We start from the raw sequence: 18,348 nt of genomic DNA on the forward strand, positions 1-18,348 counted from the left end.
TTGTTGTTATGTTACCAACTATGTTAAAACTTCCAGAACAAGATTACAAAGTAATTACAAGAAGATAGTTGGATTTTTTTTGTTGTTGTTGTTTTTTGCAAGGCTGAATGTCTTACTCCCATGTGATGTGACTGTGAATTGTAAGTACAGGGGGAACTAATACTTGATAATGGGTTCTTCAGTTTAGCAGAGAAAGGTATAACAAGATCCAATGGCAGGAAGTTGAAGCTAAACACTTTCATACTAGAAATGAGGTGTACATTTTTAATAGTGTGGTTAATTAACCATTAGAACAGTTTACAAAGGGCCAAGGTAGATTCTCCATCATTGGCAATTTTAAAGTCAAGATTGGATGTTTTTTAAAAAAAAGATATTCTCTAGTTCAAAAGGAATTATTTGGGGGAAATTCTATGGCCTGTATTATACAGGAGGTCAGACTAGATGATCACAGTGGTCCCTTTGCCTTGGAATCTATGAATCTATAATGCATCATTTCTGTATGTTTCTGATAGATACTGTTAATCACTTAACAGTTAAAAATTGATGGCATTTTGTTTATCCCAGCAGTTATTAATATGAGCTCGCTATCTGTTTATAGAACCTTCAAGACTTAAAGCCTTTGGATCAGTGTTTGGTTGGACAAACTAAGGAGAACAGGAGGAAGAACAGATATAAAAATATACTTCCCTGTAAGTCCTAAGTAATCTGATATTAAACTTTTATGTTGATTTAACCAGAAAGGCAGTGTGGTCTGGTGGATTTGACATCAGACTGGTAAGTCCTGACTCCTATTCCCAGTTCTGTTGAGTTACTGTGTGACTGGGCAAACCATTAAACCTCTTTGCACCTGTTGTCCCTATCTGTAACAGAGAGATAATGCTGCTTGCCCACCCTTTTAAAGCACTTTGAGATCTGTGGATGAAAATCATTATATGAGTGCACCTGCTTGTTATTTTATGCCTCTCATCCTTTCCCTCCACTCTCATGTAAAACATTAATTCTATTTATGCAGCTGATCCTGTTTGTCACACACAATAGACATATACCTAGGAGGGCAGCCCGTGCTCTTAGTTATACCATTGTAAATCTGGAGTGACAAAGGTATAATAATGAATATTAATACACTGTCTCAATCTCACTATAAAAGAATTATGTTTATATTCCGTTAGTTACATGTGCATGAGGCATGAAGTCTGAGTCTAGGACTGGGAGCCAGAAAGTCTTGAGTTCTAATTTCTGCTCCGACAAAGAGTCTCTGAAGCCGTGGGTAAGACACTACGGGTATGTCTACGCTTTGAGCTGGGGGTGTGATTCCCAGCTTGAGGAGACATATCTGTGCCAGCGAGAGGGGCAAGCTGATGGCCATGCACTTGGGGAAGCTAGCCCATCTCGCTGCTTGCACTGCTGCGGCTACAGTCTCATTGTAGTGATCTGCTCAATAAGTGCTAGCGTGAGTGTGTTTCCTGGAGCTGGGAGTCACACCCCCAGCTCGGAGTGCAAACGTACCCATAGAGCCTGATTTCTAGGAGTGCTGAAAGCCCAAAACTGCAGTTCTTGTCTGTGGCAACTGCGAGGGCTCTGCACCTCTGATCGTCAGATTCTTAACCTCGCTGCCGCTTTTTCCTTATGTGATGTGGGGTTAATACTTTTTTCAAATAGGATATTTTGAGGATTCATTTTAAAGTCAAGATTGGATGTGAAATGAAAAGTTTTTGTGAGATGAAAAGTACTCCATAAGTGTTTACAGGACCTAGGTTTAATTATGGGTGTATGGACGAGCAGGGGCGGCTCTAGGAATTTCACCGCCCCAAGCAGGGCGGCGCGCCACGGGGGGTGCTCTGGCGGTCGCCGGTCGTGCGGCTCCGGTGGACCTCCCGCAGACGTGCCTGCGGAGGGTCCGCTGGTCCCGCGTCTCCGGTGGAGCATCTGCAGGCACGCCTGCGGGAAGTCCACTGGAGCCGCCTGCCGCCCTCCCGGCGACAGACAGAGCGCCCCCCGCGGCATGCTGCCCCAAGCGCACGCTTGGCGGGCTGGGGTCTGGAGCCGGCCCTGTGGATGAGGGCTGTCGATTAATCGCAGTTAACTCATGCGATTAACTCAAAAAATCAACTGTGATTAAAATAATTAATCATGATTAATCGCATTAATAACAATAGAATACCAATTTACATTTATTAAATATTTTTGGATGTTTTTCTACATTTTCAAGTATATTGATTTCTATTACAACAGAATACAAAGTGTACAGTGTTCACTTTATATTATTATTTTTATTACAAATATTTGCACTGTAAAAATGATAAACAAAAGAAATAGTATTTTTGAATTCACCTCATACAAGTACTGTAGTGCAATCTCTTTTTCGTGAAAGTGCAACTTACAATGTAGATTTATTTTTTTTACATAACTGCACTCAAGAACAAAACAATGTGAAACTTTAGAGCCTACAAGTCCACTCAGTCCTATTTCTTGTTCAGCCAATTGCTAAGACAAACAAGTTTACATTTACAGGAGATAATGCTGCCTGCTTCTTGTTTACGTCACCTGAAAATGAGAACAGGCGTCTGCCTGGCACTTTTGTAGCCGGGGTTGCAAGGTATTTACATGCCAGATATGCTAAACATTCGTATGCCCCTTCATGCTTTGGCAACCATTCCAGAGGACATGCTTCCATGCTGATGATGCTCGTTAAAAAGTGTGTTAATTGAATTTGTGACAGAACTCCTTTTGGGAAAATTTTATGTCCCCTGCTCTGTTTTACCTGCATTCTGCCATATATTTCATGTTATAGCAGTCTCGGATGATGACCTAGCACATGTTCATTTTGAGAACACTTTCACAGCAGATTTGACAAAACGCAAAGAAGGTACCAATATGAGATTTCTAAGGATAGATACAGCACTCGACTCAAGGTTTAAAAATCTGAAGTGCCTTCCAAAATCTGAGAGGGACAAGGGGTGGAGCATGCTTTCAGATGTCTTAAAAGAGCAGCATTCCAGTGCAGAAACTACAGAACCCAAACCACCAAAAAAGAAAATCAACCTTCTGCTGGGGGCATCTGACTCAGATGATGAAAATGAACATGCATCGGTCTGCTCTGCTTTGTATCGTTATCGAGCAGAACCCATCATTAGCATGGACGTATGTATTCTGGAATGGTGGTTGAAGCATAAAGGGACATATGAATCTTCAGCGCATCTGGCACGTAAATATCTTGTGATGCCGGCTACAACAGTGTCATGCAAACGCTTGTTCTCACTTTCAGGTGAGATTGTAAACAAGAAGTCAGCAGCATTATCTCCTGCAAATTGTAACCAAGCTTATTTGTCTGAGCAATTGGCTGAAGTAGGACTGAGTGGACTTGTAGGTTCTAAAGTTTTACACTGTTTTATTATTGAATGCAGTTATTTTTTTGTACATAATTCTACATTTCTGAGTTCAACTTTCATGATAAAGAGATTGCACTACAGTACTTCTATTAGGTGAATTGAAAAATACTATTTTTTGTTTTTTACAGTGCAAATACTTGTAATAAAAAATAAATATAAAGTGAGCACTGTACACTTTGTATTCTGTGTTGTAATTGAAATCAATATATTTTAAAATGTAGAAAAACATCCAAAAATATTTAAATAAATGGTATTCTATTATTGTTTAACAGTGAGATTATTTGTGTGATTAATCACGATAAAAATTTTTAACCACGCGATTAATCGCGATTAATTTTTTTTCATCACTTGACAGTCCTAGTATGAACATATATAATTAAAATATGTTTTCTATTTTGGGATTGCAGATGATACCACTAGAGTGCCCCTAGGAACTGAAGCTGGATACATCAATGCCAGCTTCATAAGAATGCCAGTGGGGAATGAAGAATTTGTCTACATTGCATGTCAAGGACCACTCCCCACTACAGTAGCAGACTTCTGGCAAATGACTTGGGAACAAAAGTGTACTGTAATAGCCATGATGACCCAGGAAGTAGAAGGAGAAAAGATAAAATGCCAGCGTTATTGGCCCGATGTGCTTGGCAAAACTATCATGGTCAATGACAGACTCCGGCTGGCCCTTGTAAGACTGCAACAGCTGAAAGGCTTTGTCATTAGAGTGCTGGAGCTAGAAGATACACAAGTAAGGAAATCAAGTCATTCTGCACACTCTGTGGATTTCTGGGGGGATTGGGCAGGTTCCTTTTTTGTTTGTTTGGCATGGATCCCTTCAGTCTGCATCCTGGAAAAACCACAGGATTACTTTTTTTTTAATCTTTTTTGTCCTTATTTCTTTTGACTATTATGATTGGGCCACTCTTCCTCCATGTAGGAATTTGAGTGAGCAGCTTCTTCCACCACTGGAATAAAATTCTGCGTAAGCTAGCTTTTGAGACCTTTTCAGCAGGTAGCATTTATGCACTACTCAAGCACATCACCTCACAATGCTAATGTGCCCCTGTAACAGAAGGTCAGGACATGGCCCCATATATGCATTACTGAGAATGCCTGAGATTTAGAAACAGAAAGATTTATTACAATTAAATTCATTTGTAGGTCAATTTACTCGATGAATGACATTGTGCTAGCAGTGCAGCTAGGACAATGAAACTAAACTGATCACTTTCACTGTTATTCATAGTCCATGTCCTTTTGCTCTCGAGCTCTAATTCACTCTCATCAGGCTTATTTTCCACACGTGGCAGGGAAAGGTTGACATTCAAACAAATTCACAATTATAATCGTGTAAGCCATTGTAAAAACTGTTCTGTTCACAAAACCTAAATGTTGGGTCACAGTTAATTGGCAAGTCTCCCTTTACAGTGGGATGTTTGGCTACAGAATAGTCTACAAGTTCTGCCAGTCTGCTTTGCCATTTCTGTATGTATTTGTTCTGTCTCTTTTAAAACCTTAGACTGGTGAATTACGGCGTGTTTCTCATCTGAATTTCACTGCCTGGCCAGACCATGACACACCATCTCAACCAAACGACCTGCTCACTTTCATCTCCTACATGAGGCACATCCATAAATCGGGACCTATCATCACTCACTGCAGTGCAGGCATTGGACGTTCAGGGACACTTATTTGTATCGACGTGGTTCTAGGATTAATCAGCAAGGATCTTGATGTGAGTACCCACAGAATAGATTGAACTGTGCTTTTCACTAAGTGGACTGTGAGCCCTAGGAGCTATTTGGCTATTTTACTAGTGTGCAACTATTTTGAATCAAGGACTCTGGTTATACCTTAACCTGATTTATTAGGTATATGGTATAAAACAGCAATAACTGTGAAAACCAGAAATATTGAGGACAAAAAAAAAAATCTAAAAGCACTGGATCTTCCTAGGTTTCAGAGCCTGAGCTCCAGCCTGAGTCGCAACTTCCAAGTGCTCTCTGTGCAGCTATTTGTGAGCCCCTGTAGCCCAAGTTTGTCGACCGGGACTGGGAGACTCACTCCCGCGGGCTCCAAAACGCTGTGTAGATATACTCTTATAGGTTTAGAAGGATAAGACCAAAATGTACAGATCGGCAAAGTAAGAAAAATGCTGCTTGAGAACTTTGAGTGTGGTGTAAGGACATTTACTTTGTATATTTTCACATGTGATGCAGACAATTTGTTTTAGTGGTTATAAAGCTTTTTTGAATCTCAAAATCTGTTGTCATTAAATAACTATTGTCTGATACCCCCACGTAACTTCCTGTGACTGTGAATTTCAATCAATAAAAATAGACAAATATTCTTAACCCCATAATTTTGCACAACTGTGAAAGTGTAAATAGATAGACATTTTAAAAGCTTAAAAATAAACATTCGTATTATCCATCAAAATTATAAAAAAATATAATTCTGCCAAGCCTAGTTATTTAGTGACTGTAGTAATTCTTTATCATAAATGAATTAAAACTCACATTTCTTCTTATCGGTGTTTTTATAAAATGTGCTTTAGTCAACATTAAATTACCTAATACTCTGGTTTTTAAGAAACTTCCTGATTTTACACTTGAACACTTTACACTGTAACATTCATAATTCAATTAAAGCAAATATTTAAAACAGAAAACATGCCATGCTTTTCTCATAAACAGGATGGACATTTTGTGGAAGCTATGATAAATACAGAAGCTGTAGAATGCAGTAGTTAGCAACCTTTCATCCAAACAAAGGAGGCTTCAATAAAGCAAAACCAACAGAGGTCACTGTTTCAGCTCCTAAGCCTGAACCTAAGTCAGTGATGTAGTAAAAGAGTTTTTGTAACAGGATTTAGGATGCCATGCCATGTTTCACAGAGATTATGTACTCCTTGTCCACAGAAGGGCACTGGCAACCTCGTTTTAAAGTCGTCCCATCCACCAGTTCATGGAGCAATCACTTTCCTATCATCTTGATATAAAATAAAGTGTATTGGCAGCACATTAGGGCCCAATTCAGCAAAGCATGTACATACATGCTTAATTTTGAGCACTTTCATAGTTCCATGGCAGCCAAAGGGAGTGTATAGATACTTAAAAATTGAGCCCATGCTTAAGTGCTTTGCTGGTTTAGGGCCAGAGTGTGCAGCACCCTTCCAGACTGAGCTTTAGTAGAATGAAGACTGGGGAGTATAAGGGTGTGTCGAGCAGGTAAAATGAAAGATAAAGGAAAAGTAGAGGATGCACTCACACCTCATATATTTATTGCACTGGTACTGGCTATACTATATGCTTTCCGTATACTCTACTGTATGTCCATAGCTTGGTGGATTTACTGGCGTTTGACTAATGTTTGTCTACTAGACTAAAATGCAATTTCCCTGCTGTGCCACAGGTGTATTTTCCTGTATGTGTGTGGGGTTTTTTTTTGTTGTTGTTGTTTTTTGTTATAACATCTCACTTGCTGCCACCGTCTGTTTGCTTTTGGCAGTTTGACATTTCTGATTTGGTGCGTACAATGAGACTACAGAGACATGGAATGGTTCAGACGGAGGTATGTCTACCTTGGTTTACCAAGTTGTACTTTAATAAAGATTTTTAACTGAATTTCTGATCTCTCAAAAAATTGTGATAAGCATATAGATTGTGCTAGATGTCTGTATTAGGAAATATTGTAGAATGACTCACTTTGTACCCCATAAACTCAACCTCAGTGTTGCTGGAGTGAAATCAAATGCTAATATAGGGACAGAATTCATAACAATGAATGTAATTTTGGACAAGCTTCACAACATGCAAATACAAGGGCATGCAACACAACATATAGTGTGTGCAAATTTACATGTAGTGAACTGTGTTAATCTGTATAAAAGATCTGACAGTCTCATTCTAGAATTCTTGCATTAAACCCCTTATTCCATTCTGGAAGCACTTACTTTATTCCAACTGGAAGTAATAGCACAAAGGCTAAAAAAGCAATTGCATTTTATCTGCTGGTGTTATCCATAGCATTATGGTAATTGGATGAATGACTTTTAGGACTAAAAGGTTGAAAAAGCCTCCTAACCTGAACCTAGAGAAGGCAGTGAATCAGGGAGTTCTCCAGCTTTATTTAATAAAAAATACAGAATTACCCAAAAATAGACCCAAACTCTGTGGTATCCTCATTGTAAACTGGGAGGTTGTATCACAGACCTGGGCTCTATTCCTAGCTGTGCCACTGACCTGCTGTGTTACCTTGGTCCAGTCACTTCACTCCTTGGTGCTTCCCTTTCCTCATTTGTGAGCTGCTTTGAGGTCTGCAGATGGCAGATCTTATATAAGGACAAAGTAGTGGTGGTGATGGTGGGATTACGAATCAAACTAAATATTAACCAGGAGGCAAATCCACATGGAGAACATTTGAAAACTGGGCAGCTCATTCTTGACCCCCTTGTTCTCTTTAAGCATTGTCTCATAACATTCACTCGTCATATTCTCTCGTTAATAAACTATATGAATTAGTATTCAAATAAGGAACTGCGCCACCTGTGAAGTACAGGTAGAGGCACTTTGTTTAGCTAGTGTGAACATTCTGTTTAACATGTTTGATTCTTCCTCTCACAGGATCAGTACATTTTCTGCTATCAAGTTGTCCTCTATGTCCTGAAACATCTGCAAGCTGAAGAACAGAAGAGAGGCAAATAAAATACCAGAGCCTGAAGTGCTTTAAAAAAAAAAAAAAAGCAACAGAGGCAGAGGCTCCTGCATATTTTGTTCGTTCTGCCAATATTATTCCAGTCCTTATCTTCATTCTCTATCAACCATCTCTTCTATGCAGTCTGTCCTTCATGCCACTTATAGTACATGGTAAAGGGCAAGACAGTGCAGTACCACTACTCCCCCATCCCATAGTTTTGGGGTTCTTTATGTACCAGGAAAAATAATATTTAATAAAGTTGCATTTTTGCAGCTTCCTTATTCTCCGATAAATTACTGAAGTAAAAATGTTTTAATTAAAAATTGTAATAATGCCTTCTGTGGGTATGCAACTATTTTTTAGTATTTGTTTCTGCTGCAGTGGGAGGAGGGTGGGAAAATACGGCAGTATTTTATCCTGGTGGATTTTCTTACAGGGACATTTTATTCATCTATTTTAAAAGCTTGTTTATAGCAGATCTCTCTTTTTCAGCATTTTGATATAGTAGAGCAATTTTACAGGGGATACTTGAAATCAGTATTTAAGCTTTACAAACTTTACACCTATTAGCCTAGAAAAGAGTAGTGAATGTTTACTGTAAGTATCACAGTTTATAATGTTTACTTCATAAGAGTTTCATGTATATATTTATATACTTTTACAAAAAAAAAAAGCTGAATTATCAGGTGCCTAAACTTATAGCTGATTAGGCATTTCCACTGTGTAAATAAAAATACATTTTAAAATGTACGTAGGTGTGTTTATGTCCACGAGATGTCTGTTTGTCTGTCCTTACACTGCAATCTTCACTGAGCTTTCTGAGCACCATATGTTTCAAATCAATTGGACATATACCTTTTATCTTACTTTCCATTTCTTCCCCTGCCCAAAGCTAGTGTGTGTTTAGTTGTTGCAGGTTTAAGAAAACAACATATATTCAGTATGGAACAGTACTCTGTAACCTATGCTGATAAGGTGTACTAAGTAGCAGTTGCACTGCATCTCACATTTCAAGGTAAAAACCGGTCTCAGAGACCTGTGAATATGCAATCTTTCATTCCCAAATTATCAGCCTGCAGAGATCTTGTATCCCAAAACTGAGACTCGGGGCATTTTAATTGACATTGCAACAGCCCAGCTTAAAAATAATTAGAGCTTTTTCTCTAGTCTCATCAATAGAACGATCATCCTTGTTACAGAAATCATACGTGGCATATCCAGTATCCAGTGAACCATGAGAGCTGAGGAAATATATTGCTTAAGCTGCAGTGTAGTGTTGTTGGGATTCCCTCTGAGACCTTTTCCATTTGGCTTATCCAGAACACCTTGTCCACCAGTTCTGGGAGAACACGCCATCCAGTTCTCTTCTCTGGGATCCAAAACACTCAGTTCGACTCTGGATTTCATCATGCAGGGTCCTTTATTTGTCACACAGCAAAGCTACACTGAGTTGATCAGACTCAAGCAGAGGGGATGGGTATGGCCCAGGCATACCACACATTCAGAATTACACAGCCTCCCTCTTCCTTTATATACATTACATTGTATTTGCTATATATTACACCACATATTTTTGGAGTGGCTTTCTTACTGTGCAGGAACCAATCCCTGTGCAGCATGCTCTGTCCACGTGCTGTTCCGTGGAACCTGATCTTTACATTCCAGTTTTATCTTGTCCTTAGTCCCTAGCATCAAGGTGTTGGTGCTTATCTTAGCTAGCACAGACATCCTGACTCCAGCATACTGTTTGTCAAGCCCCTATTTGCAACTTAGCCTTCCATTCACCTTCCCAATTATGCTCACTAAGAAATTACTTATGTGCAGCCAGGCCGACAAGTGTGATGGAACAATTCAGGCTAGCTCATGAGAAAGGGAAGAGAGATTGAACGGTTAGGTCATATTGTGGAACAATATACCATTCTGAAAGGAATAAAAAATGAAGACTTCATATATTTCAGGAATGGAGTTGTCAATGGGCCGTGTAGTTAATGTAAAGCAAATGAATAGAGTCAGCAAAAATGCTAGTTACTGTTTTGACTTAACCAGTGGATGCAGCATTTGGGGCTTGTTAGGAAATGAAATGATGGTACTGAGGTGAAGGCTGCCAGGGTGGCACCCAGCAAGCCTAATTAGACTTCTTTGTGTCGTAATTGCCTATTCATTTCTTTAAGTGGCCTGTTGCTTGTTCTGGGGATTGCCCATGGGGAATGGGCTTCTGCTTTTTTGTTTGTTTGTTTTTGTGTGTTTTTTTAATTTCCCACCAGTGAGCGTGATTGGCTCCTGGTTGCGCAACCTACTTTTAAAAAAGCTTTAAAAGGCTGCTTGCCACGCAGTTTATTCGCCATATAGGAGAGGAGGGTAATTAGTGTGAGGAGCAGCTCTCCTACAGAAACTGTTACGCCCCCGCCCTGAAGGAGATGGGATAGGGCTGGATCTGGAAACTTCCTACATCTGGATGAATAAAACATCAACAAAAGGACTAAATACTCTTATTGCTCATGCAAAGGGACTCCTCCCATCAGCTGAGGTTGCAGCTTAGAGCACATGGCAGAAGGGGGATAAAAAACCGAAATCAAAAGAACAAAGCATCCTACTCTCTCTACCAATATGGTGCTGCTGCATGTCTGAAGATGGAATTTAGGGACCACAGTAGGCCTTTAGGGCTTGATCCAAACCTCAGTGAAGTCAATAGATTGAGTCCTATTGATTTTAGTGAGGTTAGATGGCTTTCTTAGTGAAATCTTGAGAGGAAAACTAAGAAGCATGAGAGATGTTCTGTTTAATAATTACCCCAATATCTGAGAGAGTATGATTACAAATTGACTACACTGTCACTTTCAAGTTAGACCCAACATTTGGGCTTGCTTATTTTTTTTAAACAGGACACACAGAAACTCACATGTCTTAAATTAAACTTGGATTGGGGGCTCTAAAAATGGCACCTTGCTATTCAGCTGATCCCATTGCCTGAGTCAAATTCTCCCTCAATTCAACAATGTCAAATCATAGTAACTAATGAAGTTATTCTAGATTTAGACTAATGTGACAGCAGAATTTGGCCCAAAGAACAAATCACTTCAATTGCAAAGTGCTGCTTTTACAGTCATGTTAAGTCAATGGAGTTACTCTGATTCGACACTGATTTAACTAAGAACAGAATTTGGTCTTTTTTTTTTTATCTTGGCAGTGTCCCTTTAAGCAGTGAAAAAATAAGATTTCATCAAATTATTGCAAACCTCAGAGAGAACCTCCAATTCAGGAAAGCACTTGCATACCTGCTAAGTACCGTGCTGAATAGAATTGCTTTCCTGAATCAGGCCAAAATGATACACTTAAGGCCTTTCTCCAAATCAAAATTAACATACTCTTGAGAATTGAATCCTTTTCTAAAACTCTAAGTTACAAACACATCATATACAATCTCATTTTCTAGATCAGAGGTGGGCGAACTATGGCCTGCAGGCCACATCCAGCCCACAGAAATGTTCTGCCTGGCCCTTGAGCTCCCGGCCAGGGAGGCTAGCCCCCAGCCTCTCCCCTACTGCCTCCCTCCCCCTGCAGCCTCAGCTCACCATGCCGCCAGTGCTCTGGGCAGCAGGGCTGTGAGCTCCTGCCGGGCAGCATAGCAGTGTGGCTGGCTCTGGCTGGGCAGCGTGGCTGCCAGTCCTGCTGCCCTGAGCAGCATGTTAAGGGGGTGGGGAGCAGGGGTATTGGATAAGGGGCAGGGGGTACTGGGGGACAATCAGGGAACAGGGAGCGGGGGGGCTAGATGGGGGTGGGGTTCTCGGGGGGGGTCAGGGGATGGGGGGGTTGGATAGGCATGGGAGTCCTGCGAGCCTGTCAGGGAGCGGGGGTGTGGCTAGGGGTCAGGGCAGTCAGGGGACAGGGAGCAGGGGGAATTGGATAAGGGGCAGGGTCCCGGGGAGGTCAGGGGACAAGGAGCAGGGGGGGTTGGATGGATCAGGGATTCTGAGGGGGACAGTCAGGGGGCAGGAAGGGAGAGGGGGCGGATATGGGATGGGAGCCAAGCTGTTTGGGGAGGCACAGCCTTCCCTAGCCGGCCCTTCATACAGTTTCGGAACCCCAATGTGGCCCTCAGGCCAAAAAGTTTGCCCACCCCTGTTCTATATGATACTTTATAACCTTGTTTTGGGCTCTGAATGTTTTTCCAAGATATTTTTCTTACCCCACCCCAGCCCACCCGATTTGTTACCAAACATTAAAAAAATAAATGTACAATTAATTTTACATCTCAAGAAAATACTGGTAACGTGGCTGTTAGCTTCATTATTTCTTCTAGAATTGGAAAAAATATCTAAAAGTACAAAGGCTCAGATCCTCGAAGGTATTTAGGCATCTAATTCCCTTTTAAATGATTGATTCATAAACTTGTTTCTTTTCTGTCGATCGTGAACTTAGCCCATTTGTGATGCATTAGGATATTCATCCTGGGAGCTTTATAATAGAAACAATGTAAAATGATTGTGAAGGGACTGGTACAAGGATGGAATTTATTCATGACCTAGTCATCTCCTACATCCAGCTTTTCTGTGTATTACAAACCGAGCTGTGGCAGCCCATCCTTGCTAGGCAGGTAAGTGTTGAGTCATGAGGATTCCTGGCAGTAACGGGCCAGTTCTTGAAGTCCTTACTCACAGCAGAATTTTTCTGAAGGTCGTTGTTTGCTGGCGATGATCTGTTACAATGGCGCAAAGTGAGGCCACGATTTGCACTGTTGGCACTGGCAGACGTTCTAACTGAGTAAGAGGCCTGAGTGAGACTGGAGCCAGGGCTTCAAAGATCTGGGCCAGGCATGAGGCCATCAGAAGGGTGGAACTGGCCTTCTTGCACCAATTCTCGTGCCCTTCAGGTCAGACTCAGTTTGCTGAGCAGTCTTGTTTTCAAGGTCAATCTTATTCAATCTTTTGGATTCAAACATCCTTTCAGCCTCCAATGCTATGAAGAGCGAGAGAGAAAAATGTACTGAAATCTCCTTAAGGCACAACCTGTATTTAATATAAACCCCAATTTTGGGTTCTCTCAGGTAAAATAGAATGCCACGCCCATTCATACTGTTGGCTATTTTATCCATTTGGATATTTTTAACCAGCTCTCTTTGAGGATTTTCATTACAAGAAGGAGCAATGACTGGTTATTAAAAAGTATGGATGTACTTGGGGTAGCCATATCCACACAGCTAACACTCCTTCTGAGATCAGTTTCAATTTGATATTTTTTTCCATCACTCATTTTTCTAACACTATTTTTAGAAGATTTAACTAACAAAATTGAGATGGCTCAGATTTGGCCTCCACTCCCCTTAGCTGGACTGAGCATGAGCTTGACATGGTTGTCAGTCAAGCCTTTCTAATTTAATTAACTTTTTAAATGTAATTAATGTAATAATTTAAATCCTTGGGGTATTACCCCGTCCCTCTATTTCCCCTCCCTCTGGTGTCTTAGCATTTCGGATAGTGTACTGGTCTGAGACTCAGAAGACCTGAATTCTATTTCTGGCTCTCCCACTGGCCTGCTGGATAACCCTGGGCAAGTCACTCCCCATCCCTGTGCCTCAGTTTCCCCATCTATAAAATTGAGAGACTGCTATTGACCTCCTTTGTAAAGCACTTTGAGATCTACTGATAAAAAGCACTATATAAGAGCTAGGTGGTATTATTATTTAGTACTTTCATCTTCAAAGTACTTTACAAACACTAAGTAATCCCCGACCCTGCCCCCGCCCCCACCATGCAGGTAAGTAGTATCCTCATTTTACAGATGTTAAGTGCCTTGCTCAAGACCGCAAAGGCAGTCAGTGGCAAGGGTCTGAGAGACCATTATTGTTGAAATTCACCACATCAAGGAGACTGGAAGGCACTTCAGAAAACAGATAGCAATGGTAAATGTAAAACCTTTCAATCCTGAAAGAAGTTAACTGCTTGACCAAGTGAAAATCAGGTTCCTAAACAACTTGCTGTTGAACAGAGGTGCAATGAAGATTTTAAGACATATGCTGACTTTGAGGGAAAAGGGTCACACTGTTCATGAAACAAAATGTATATTATTAAACAACCCTACAATGTTGTGGGGGAAGGGGTAACATCTGCTAGAACTCACATTTTATCCTCTGTCTTGTGAAGTAGCTTTTTCTTCATGATTTTCTGAGCAGGGTGCAGACTACTTGCCTCCCTTGTTTTAAATTTAAAAGCGGAGCTAAGAACGTTACTTGCAATTTAGCTGGTTTTGCCATTTCAATTCCCACTCCAAATAGCACATTGAATAAAAAAAAAAGCAAAAAAAGCAGATCAGAAAACTTACTCTGTACTGATGGGATCAGCTTGCTTTCAACAGTGACAGCTGGCCGCAGAGTTAAAGTGTGACACAAAGGGATGTCTTCAAGGAGATTCAGGTTTGTCTGTCCCATTTCCTGGCACAAACGCCTTGTCAGCAAAGCAAGTTCGGCAGCATCTGCCCTGTGACAACAAAAATGTCATGAATGAGTGGCTTGTACAGCAATGAAAACATAAAATCCACAGAGTGTTCAGGTCACCTGTGGAACATTTTCTATAGCAAGGCCAGCGATTTCAAATGACACCCAGGTTTGTCTGTAGATAGGTGTTATTTTGGCCACCAGAGGGAGTGTCTGTAGTCTTGTATAAAAATATAAGCATATTGAAAAAGGTTAGAAGAATTAAAAAAAATGTGAAAGAAAGGCTTCAAAACGAGTGTGATCAGTCAGTCACGCTCTCAGTCAAGTTTTTCCCTCATTCATGCCATGATTAATAGAAAAACACAATCTGAGAAAGTCAGACGTAATTTAGTCCGTATTATTTATGACAGGTAAATAGAATTCCTGACAGTCATTTAGCCCTGTTTTATTCCTTCATTGAACAGTGAGAAGATGGAAAATTTCCCTCCAAAGCCACGCTTTTTTTGGCCCTATTAGCAGGGACCTATTAAAATATATGATGGCGGATGATACCAGCGTGTGTTGGTTTGTTCCTAAACACAAAAAGAAAAGTACAGCCCATGTTGACACTGGGGACCCTCACATTCAGCCTAAGTTTCCATCAGATACAGGAGGCAGGATTCAGGGGTTGGAGCCATTCATGTGCAGAACAGCTCACCTATACGCTGGGGAGGGGGGCTCTTTAATTGTTCCCACATTGTAGGGCTTAGGGGGACAGGTATGTCTGTCTATCTTATAAGCTCTTCATTACTGTAGTGCAGGGGTAGGCAACCTATGGCACGGGTGCCGAAGGCGGCACGCAAGCTCATTTTCAGTGGCACTCACACTGCCCAGGTCCTGGTCACCGGTCCGGGGGGCTCTGCATTTTAATTTAATTTTAAATGAAGCTTCTTAAACTTTTTAAAAATCTTATTTACTTTACATACAACAAGAGTTTAGTTATGTATTATAGACTTATAGAAAGAGACCTTCTAAAAACGTTAAAATGTATGACCGGCACGCGAAACCTTAAATTAGAGTGAATAAATGAAGACTCGGCACACCACTTCTGAAAGGTTGCCGACCCCTGCTGTAGTGTCTGATTGCCCCACCATTTTTTAATATACTTATTCTCACAACATCCCATGAGGAGGAAATATTATTATCCCCATTCTGCAGTTTGGGGATGTGGGGCCCAGGTCTGCACAGGAAGTCTGTAGGAAGACAGAAAACAAACCTGCATCCTCCTGAGTCACAGGCTAGTACCCTAACCACTGGACCATCCTTCCTTTAAGGTCAGGAGTAAGTTGGGGAAGGTGTACTCATCCACACACCGATCCCCCTGCTTCAGAGCAGAGGCAGGGAAGTGGCTACAGCAGTTTCCATCCTTATCCTATTTCAGGCTAGTAGAAGAGCAGGTGAGGGAGGCTCACTCCAGCCATTGCTTAGGATTTTGCTGCAGGGCCAGTTAGGAGAAGGTTGACGTCTTAATACATGCAAATAATTTGTTAGCAAGAGAAACGATGAAAACATGTAAAAGGCAAAAGCATCTACATTGTGTGATTTGTCCCATTTCTTCCCTTGTATGAAAGACGCTCTCTAAAATTAACTGTGAGTAACAGGGGAGCAACCCTAAAAACAAGGGCTAATAATGAAACGTTAAGGTTGAGAACTCGGGCACTCATATCAGGAAATGCAAGATTGAAGTTCAAAGCTCAGCCTTAACTCTGCTCTCTTGTGTTTATATTTGTGCCTTTTGTTTTATGTCATTATACATTTTTTTGTCAATCAATACAAAATATATAAGCTGGAATTTCTTATATCCCCTTACCTGCAGTAAGTTACAATCCAGTACATACTTTCTTCCCACTTGGCTTGAATTTTTAAGTCCAAAACAAAGTGCATGGTGCACATGGCTGTGTGTGTGAGCTAAGGAAGCCAGTATCCATTCAGCACCTGGTTCTGTGGACAGAGGACTCTATTTCCCAGTGCCAGCAATCTGGTACTTTTCACAAGCACTTAATCCACTTTTAAAAGGCTGAAGAACTGTTAAGAGGCAGAATAGTCTAGTGGGCAGGACACTATACTGGGTGTCAGGTAACCGAAGTTCTAGTCTTTGGGTACATCAACGCTACCCGCTGGATCGGCGGGTAGAGATCAATCTATCGGGGATCAATTTATCGCATCTCATCTAGACGTGATAAATCGATCCCCACCGCGCTCCCCATTGACTCCAGAACTCCACCAGGGTGAGAGGCGGAAGCAGAGTCGACGGGGGAGCCGCGGCCGTCAATCCCGCACTGTGAGGACAGGGAGGTAAGTCGAAATAAGATACATCGACTTCAGCTGCGCTATTCTCATAGCTGAAATTGTGTATCTTACATCAACCCCCCCTCCCCCAGTGTAAACCAGCCCTTAGCTCTGTCAGGGCTACACTCCGATACAAAACTCACGACACTGAATCTTGCAGCTGGCTCAGGCTGCGGGTTTAAAAATAGCAGTGTAGACATTCGAGCCTGCGCTCTGAGACCCTCCCCCAGCTGTGGCCATGCCACGGGTCTTTTATTGCAGTGTAGACATGGCCTGTGTGACCATGGGCAAGGCATTTCCCCTCCCTGTGCCTCAGATCCCCTCCCACCCTTTGTCTATTTAGACTAAAATCTTTGGAGCAGGGACTGTCCAGTCCCCATCTCTTAATAATATTAACAATATAATAAGAATATTGTGTGTGTGTGTGTGTGTATATATATATGTTATGTTATATTGTATATATCTATATTTGTATAAAAAATAGTGACCACTGTTGTGTGTATTGATCGTGGGATGTAGTAACTAGCACTTACACTTTATAACAGCTTGCTTGTAAGACCGATTTTACTGTCCTCTTTCTGTGAAAATCATATTCCATGGTAGATCAGTGGATTCAGTTCACTTACACAGACATGTCAGAAACAGACGCACACGATCCTCTTTTGCTCCCTCTTCACCTGTAACATAAGAGATCGTTAGCCAGGAAACCCCATTCCACCTGGGCATTTACTGGCAGTGCATTAAGTGGAAGAATTAAATGTAAACAAAAGGAAAACCTATTCCAGGAATTAACAGAGTTGTATTTGTCAGTCTTGCCTGCAGTTTTTGGATTATTTGATTTTGAAGAGATCAAAAAGAGTAGAATGAACAAAGTCTCCAACCCCTGTTTCAATTTTACTATTACCATTTCCATGCACATAAAGCAAAACCTGCCATTTGGCCCTGATCCAAAGCCAACTGAAGTCAATGGGAGTCCATTCTATTGAATCATAGAATATCAGGGTTGGAAGGGACCTCAGGAGGTCATCTAGTCCAACCCCCTGCTCAAAGCAGAACCAGTCCCCAACTAAATCATCCCAGCCAGGGCTTTGTCAAGCCTGACCTTAAAAACCTCTAAGGAAGAAGATTCTACCACCTCCCTAGGTAACCCATTCCAGTGCTTCACCACCTCCTAGTGAAATAGTGTTTCCTAATATCCAACCTAAACCTCCCACACTGCAACTTGAGACCATTATTCCTTGTTCTGTCATGTGGTACCACTGAGAACAGTCTAGATCCATCCTCTCTGGAACCCTCTTGCAGGTAGTTGAAAGCAGCTATCAAATCCCCCCTCATTCTTCTCTTCTGCAGACTAAACAATCCCAGTTCCCTCAGTCTCTCCTCATAACTCATGTGCTCCAGCACTCTAATAATTTTTGTTGACCTCTGCTGGACTCTTTCCAATTTTTCCACATCCTTCTTGTAGGGTGGGGCCCAAAACTGGACACAGTACTCCAATGCCAAATG

General features: G+C 41.3%; 2 protein-coding genes across 5 annotated transcripts in view; one reads left to right on the plus strand and one right to left on the minus strand.

Moving 5' to 3' along the window:
• The window catches only part of PTPN13 (protein tyrosine phosphatase non-receptor type 13), a 211,006-nt gene extending 202,891 nt beyond the window's left edge, over positions 1 to 8,115 (plus strand). For all 4 annotated transcript variants that reach the window (XM_039539642.1, XM_039539644.1, XM_039539645.1 and 1 more), the window contains 5 exons: positions 599 to 689; positions 3,797 to 4,134; positions 4,906 to 5,121; positions 6,897 to 6,959; positions 8,012 to 8,115. In XM_039539642.1, the coding sequence (XP_039395576.1) occupies positions 599 to 689; positions 3,797 to 4,134; positions 4,906 to 5,121; positions 6,897 to 6,959; positions 8,012 to 8,092 (789 nt within the window). In that variant the 3' untranslated portion in view covers positions 8,093 to 8,115. The remainder of the gene's footprint in view (positions 1 to 598; positions 690 to 3,796; positions 4,135 to 4,905; positions 5,122 to 6,896; positions 6,960 to 8,011) is intronic.
• Positions 8,116 to 12,566: 4,451 nt separating this feature from the next.
• On the minus strand, positions 12,567 to 16,481 carry LOC120406531 (uncharacterized protein C4orf36 homolog). Its single transcript, XM_039541440.1, is given in 5 exon segments — positions 12,567 to 13,040; positions 14,403 to 14,557; positions 16,364 to 16,419; positions 16,421 to 16,454; positions 16,456 to 16,481. Coding segments are annotated over 5 exon segments (405 nt in total). The 3' UTR covers positions 12,567 to 12,906.
• Between the last annotated feature and the right edge of the window lie 1,867 nt (positions 16,482 to 18,348).

The sequence above is a fragment of the Mauremys reevesii genome, linkage group 5 (genome assembly GCF_016161935.1).
Source record: "Mauremys reevesii isolate NIE-2019 linkage group 5, ASM1616193v1, whole genome shotgun sequence".
NCBI classification, from domain to species: domain Eukaryota; kingdom Metazoa; phylum Chordata; order Testudines; family Geoemydidae; genus Mauremys; species Mauremys reevesii.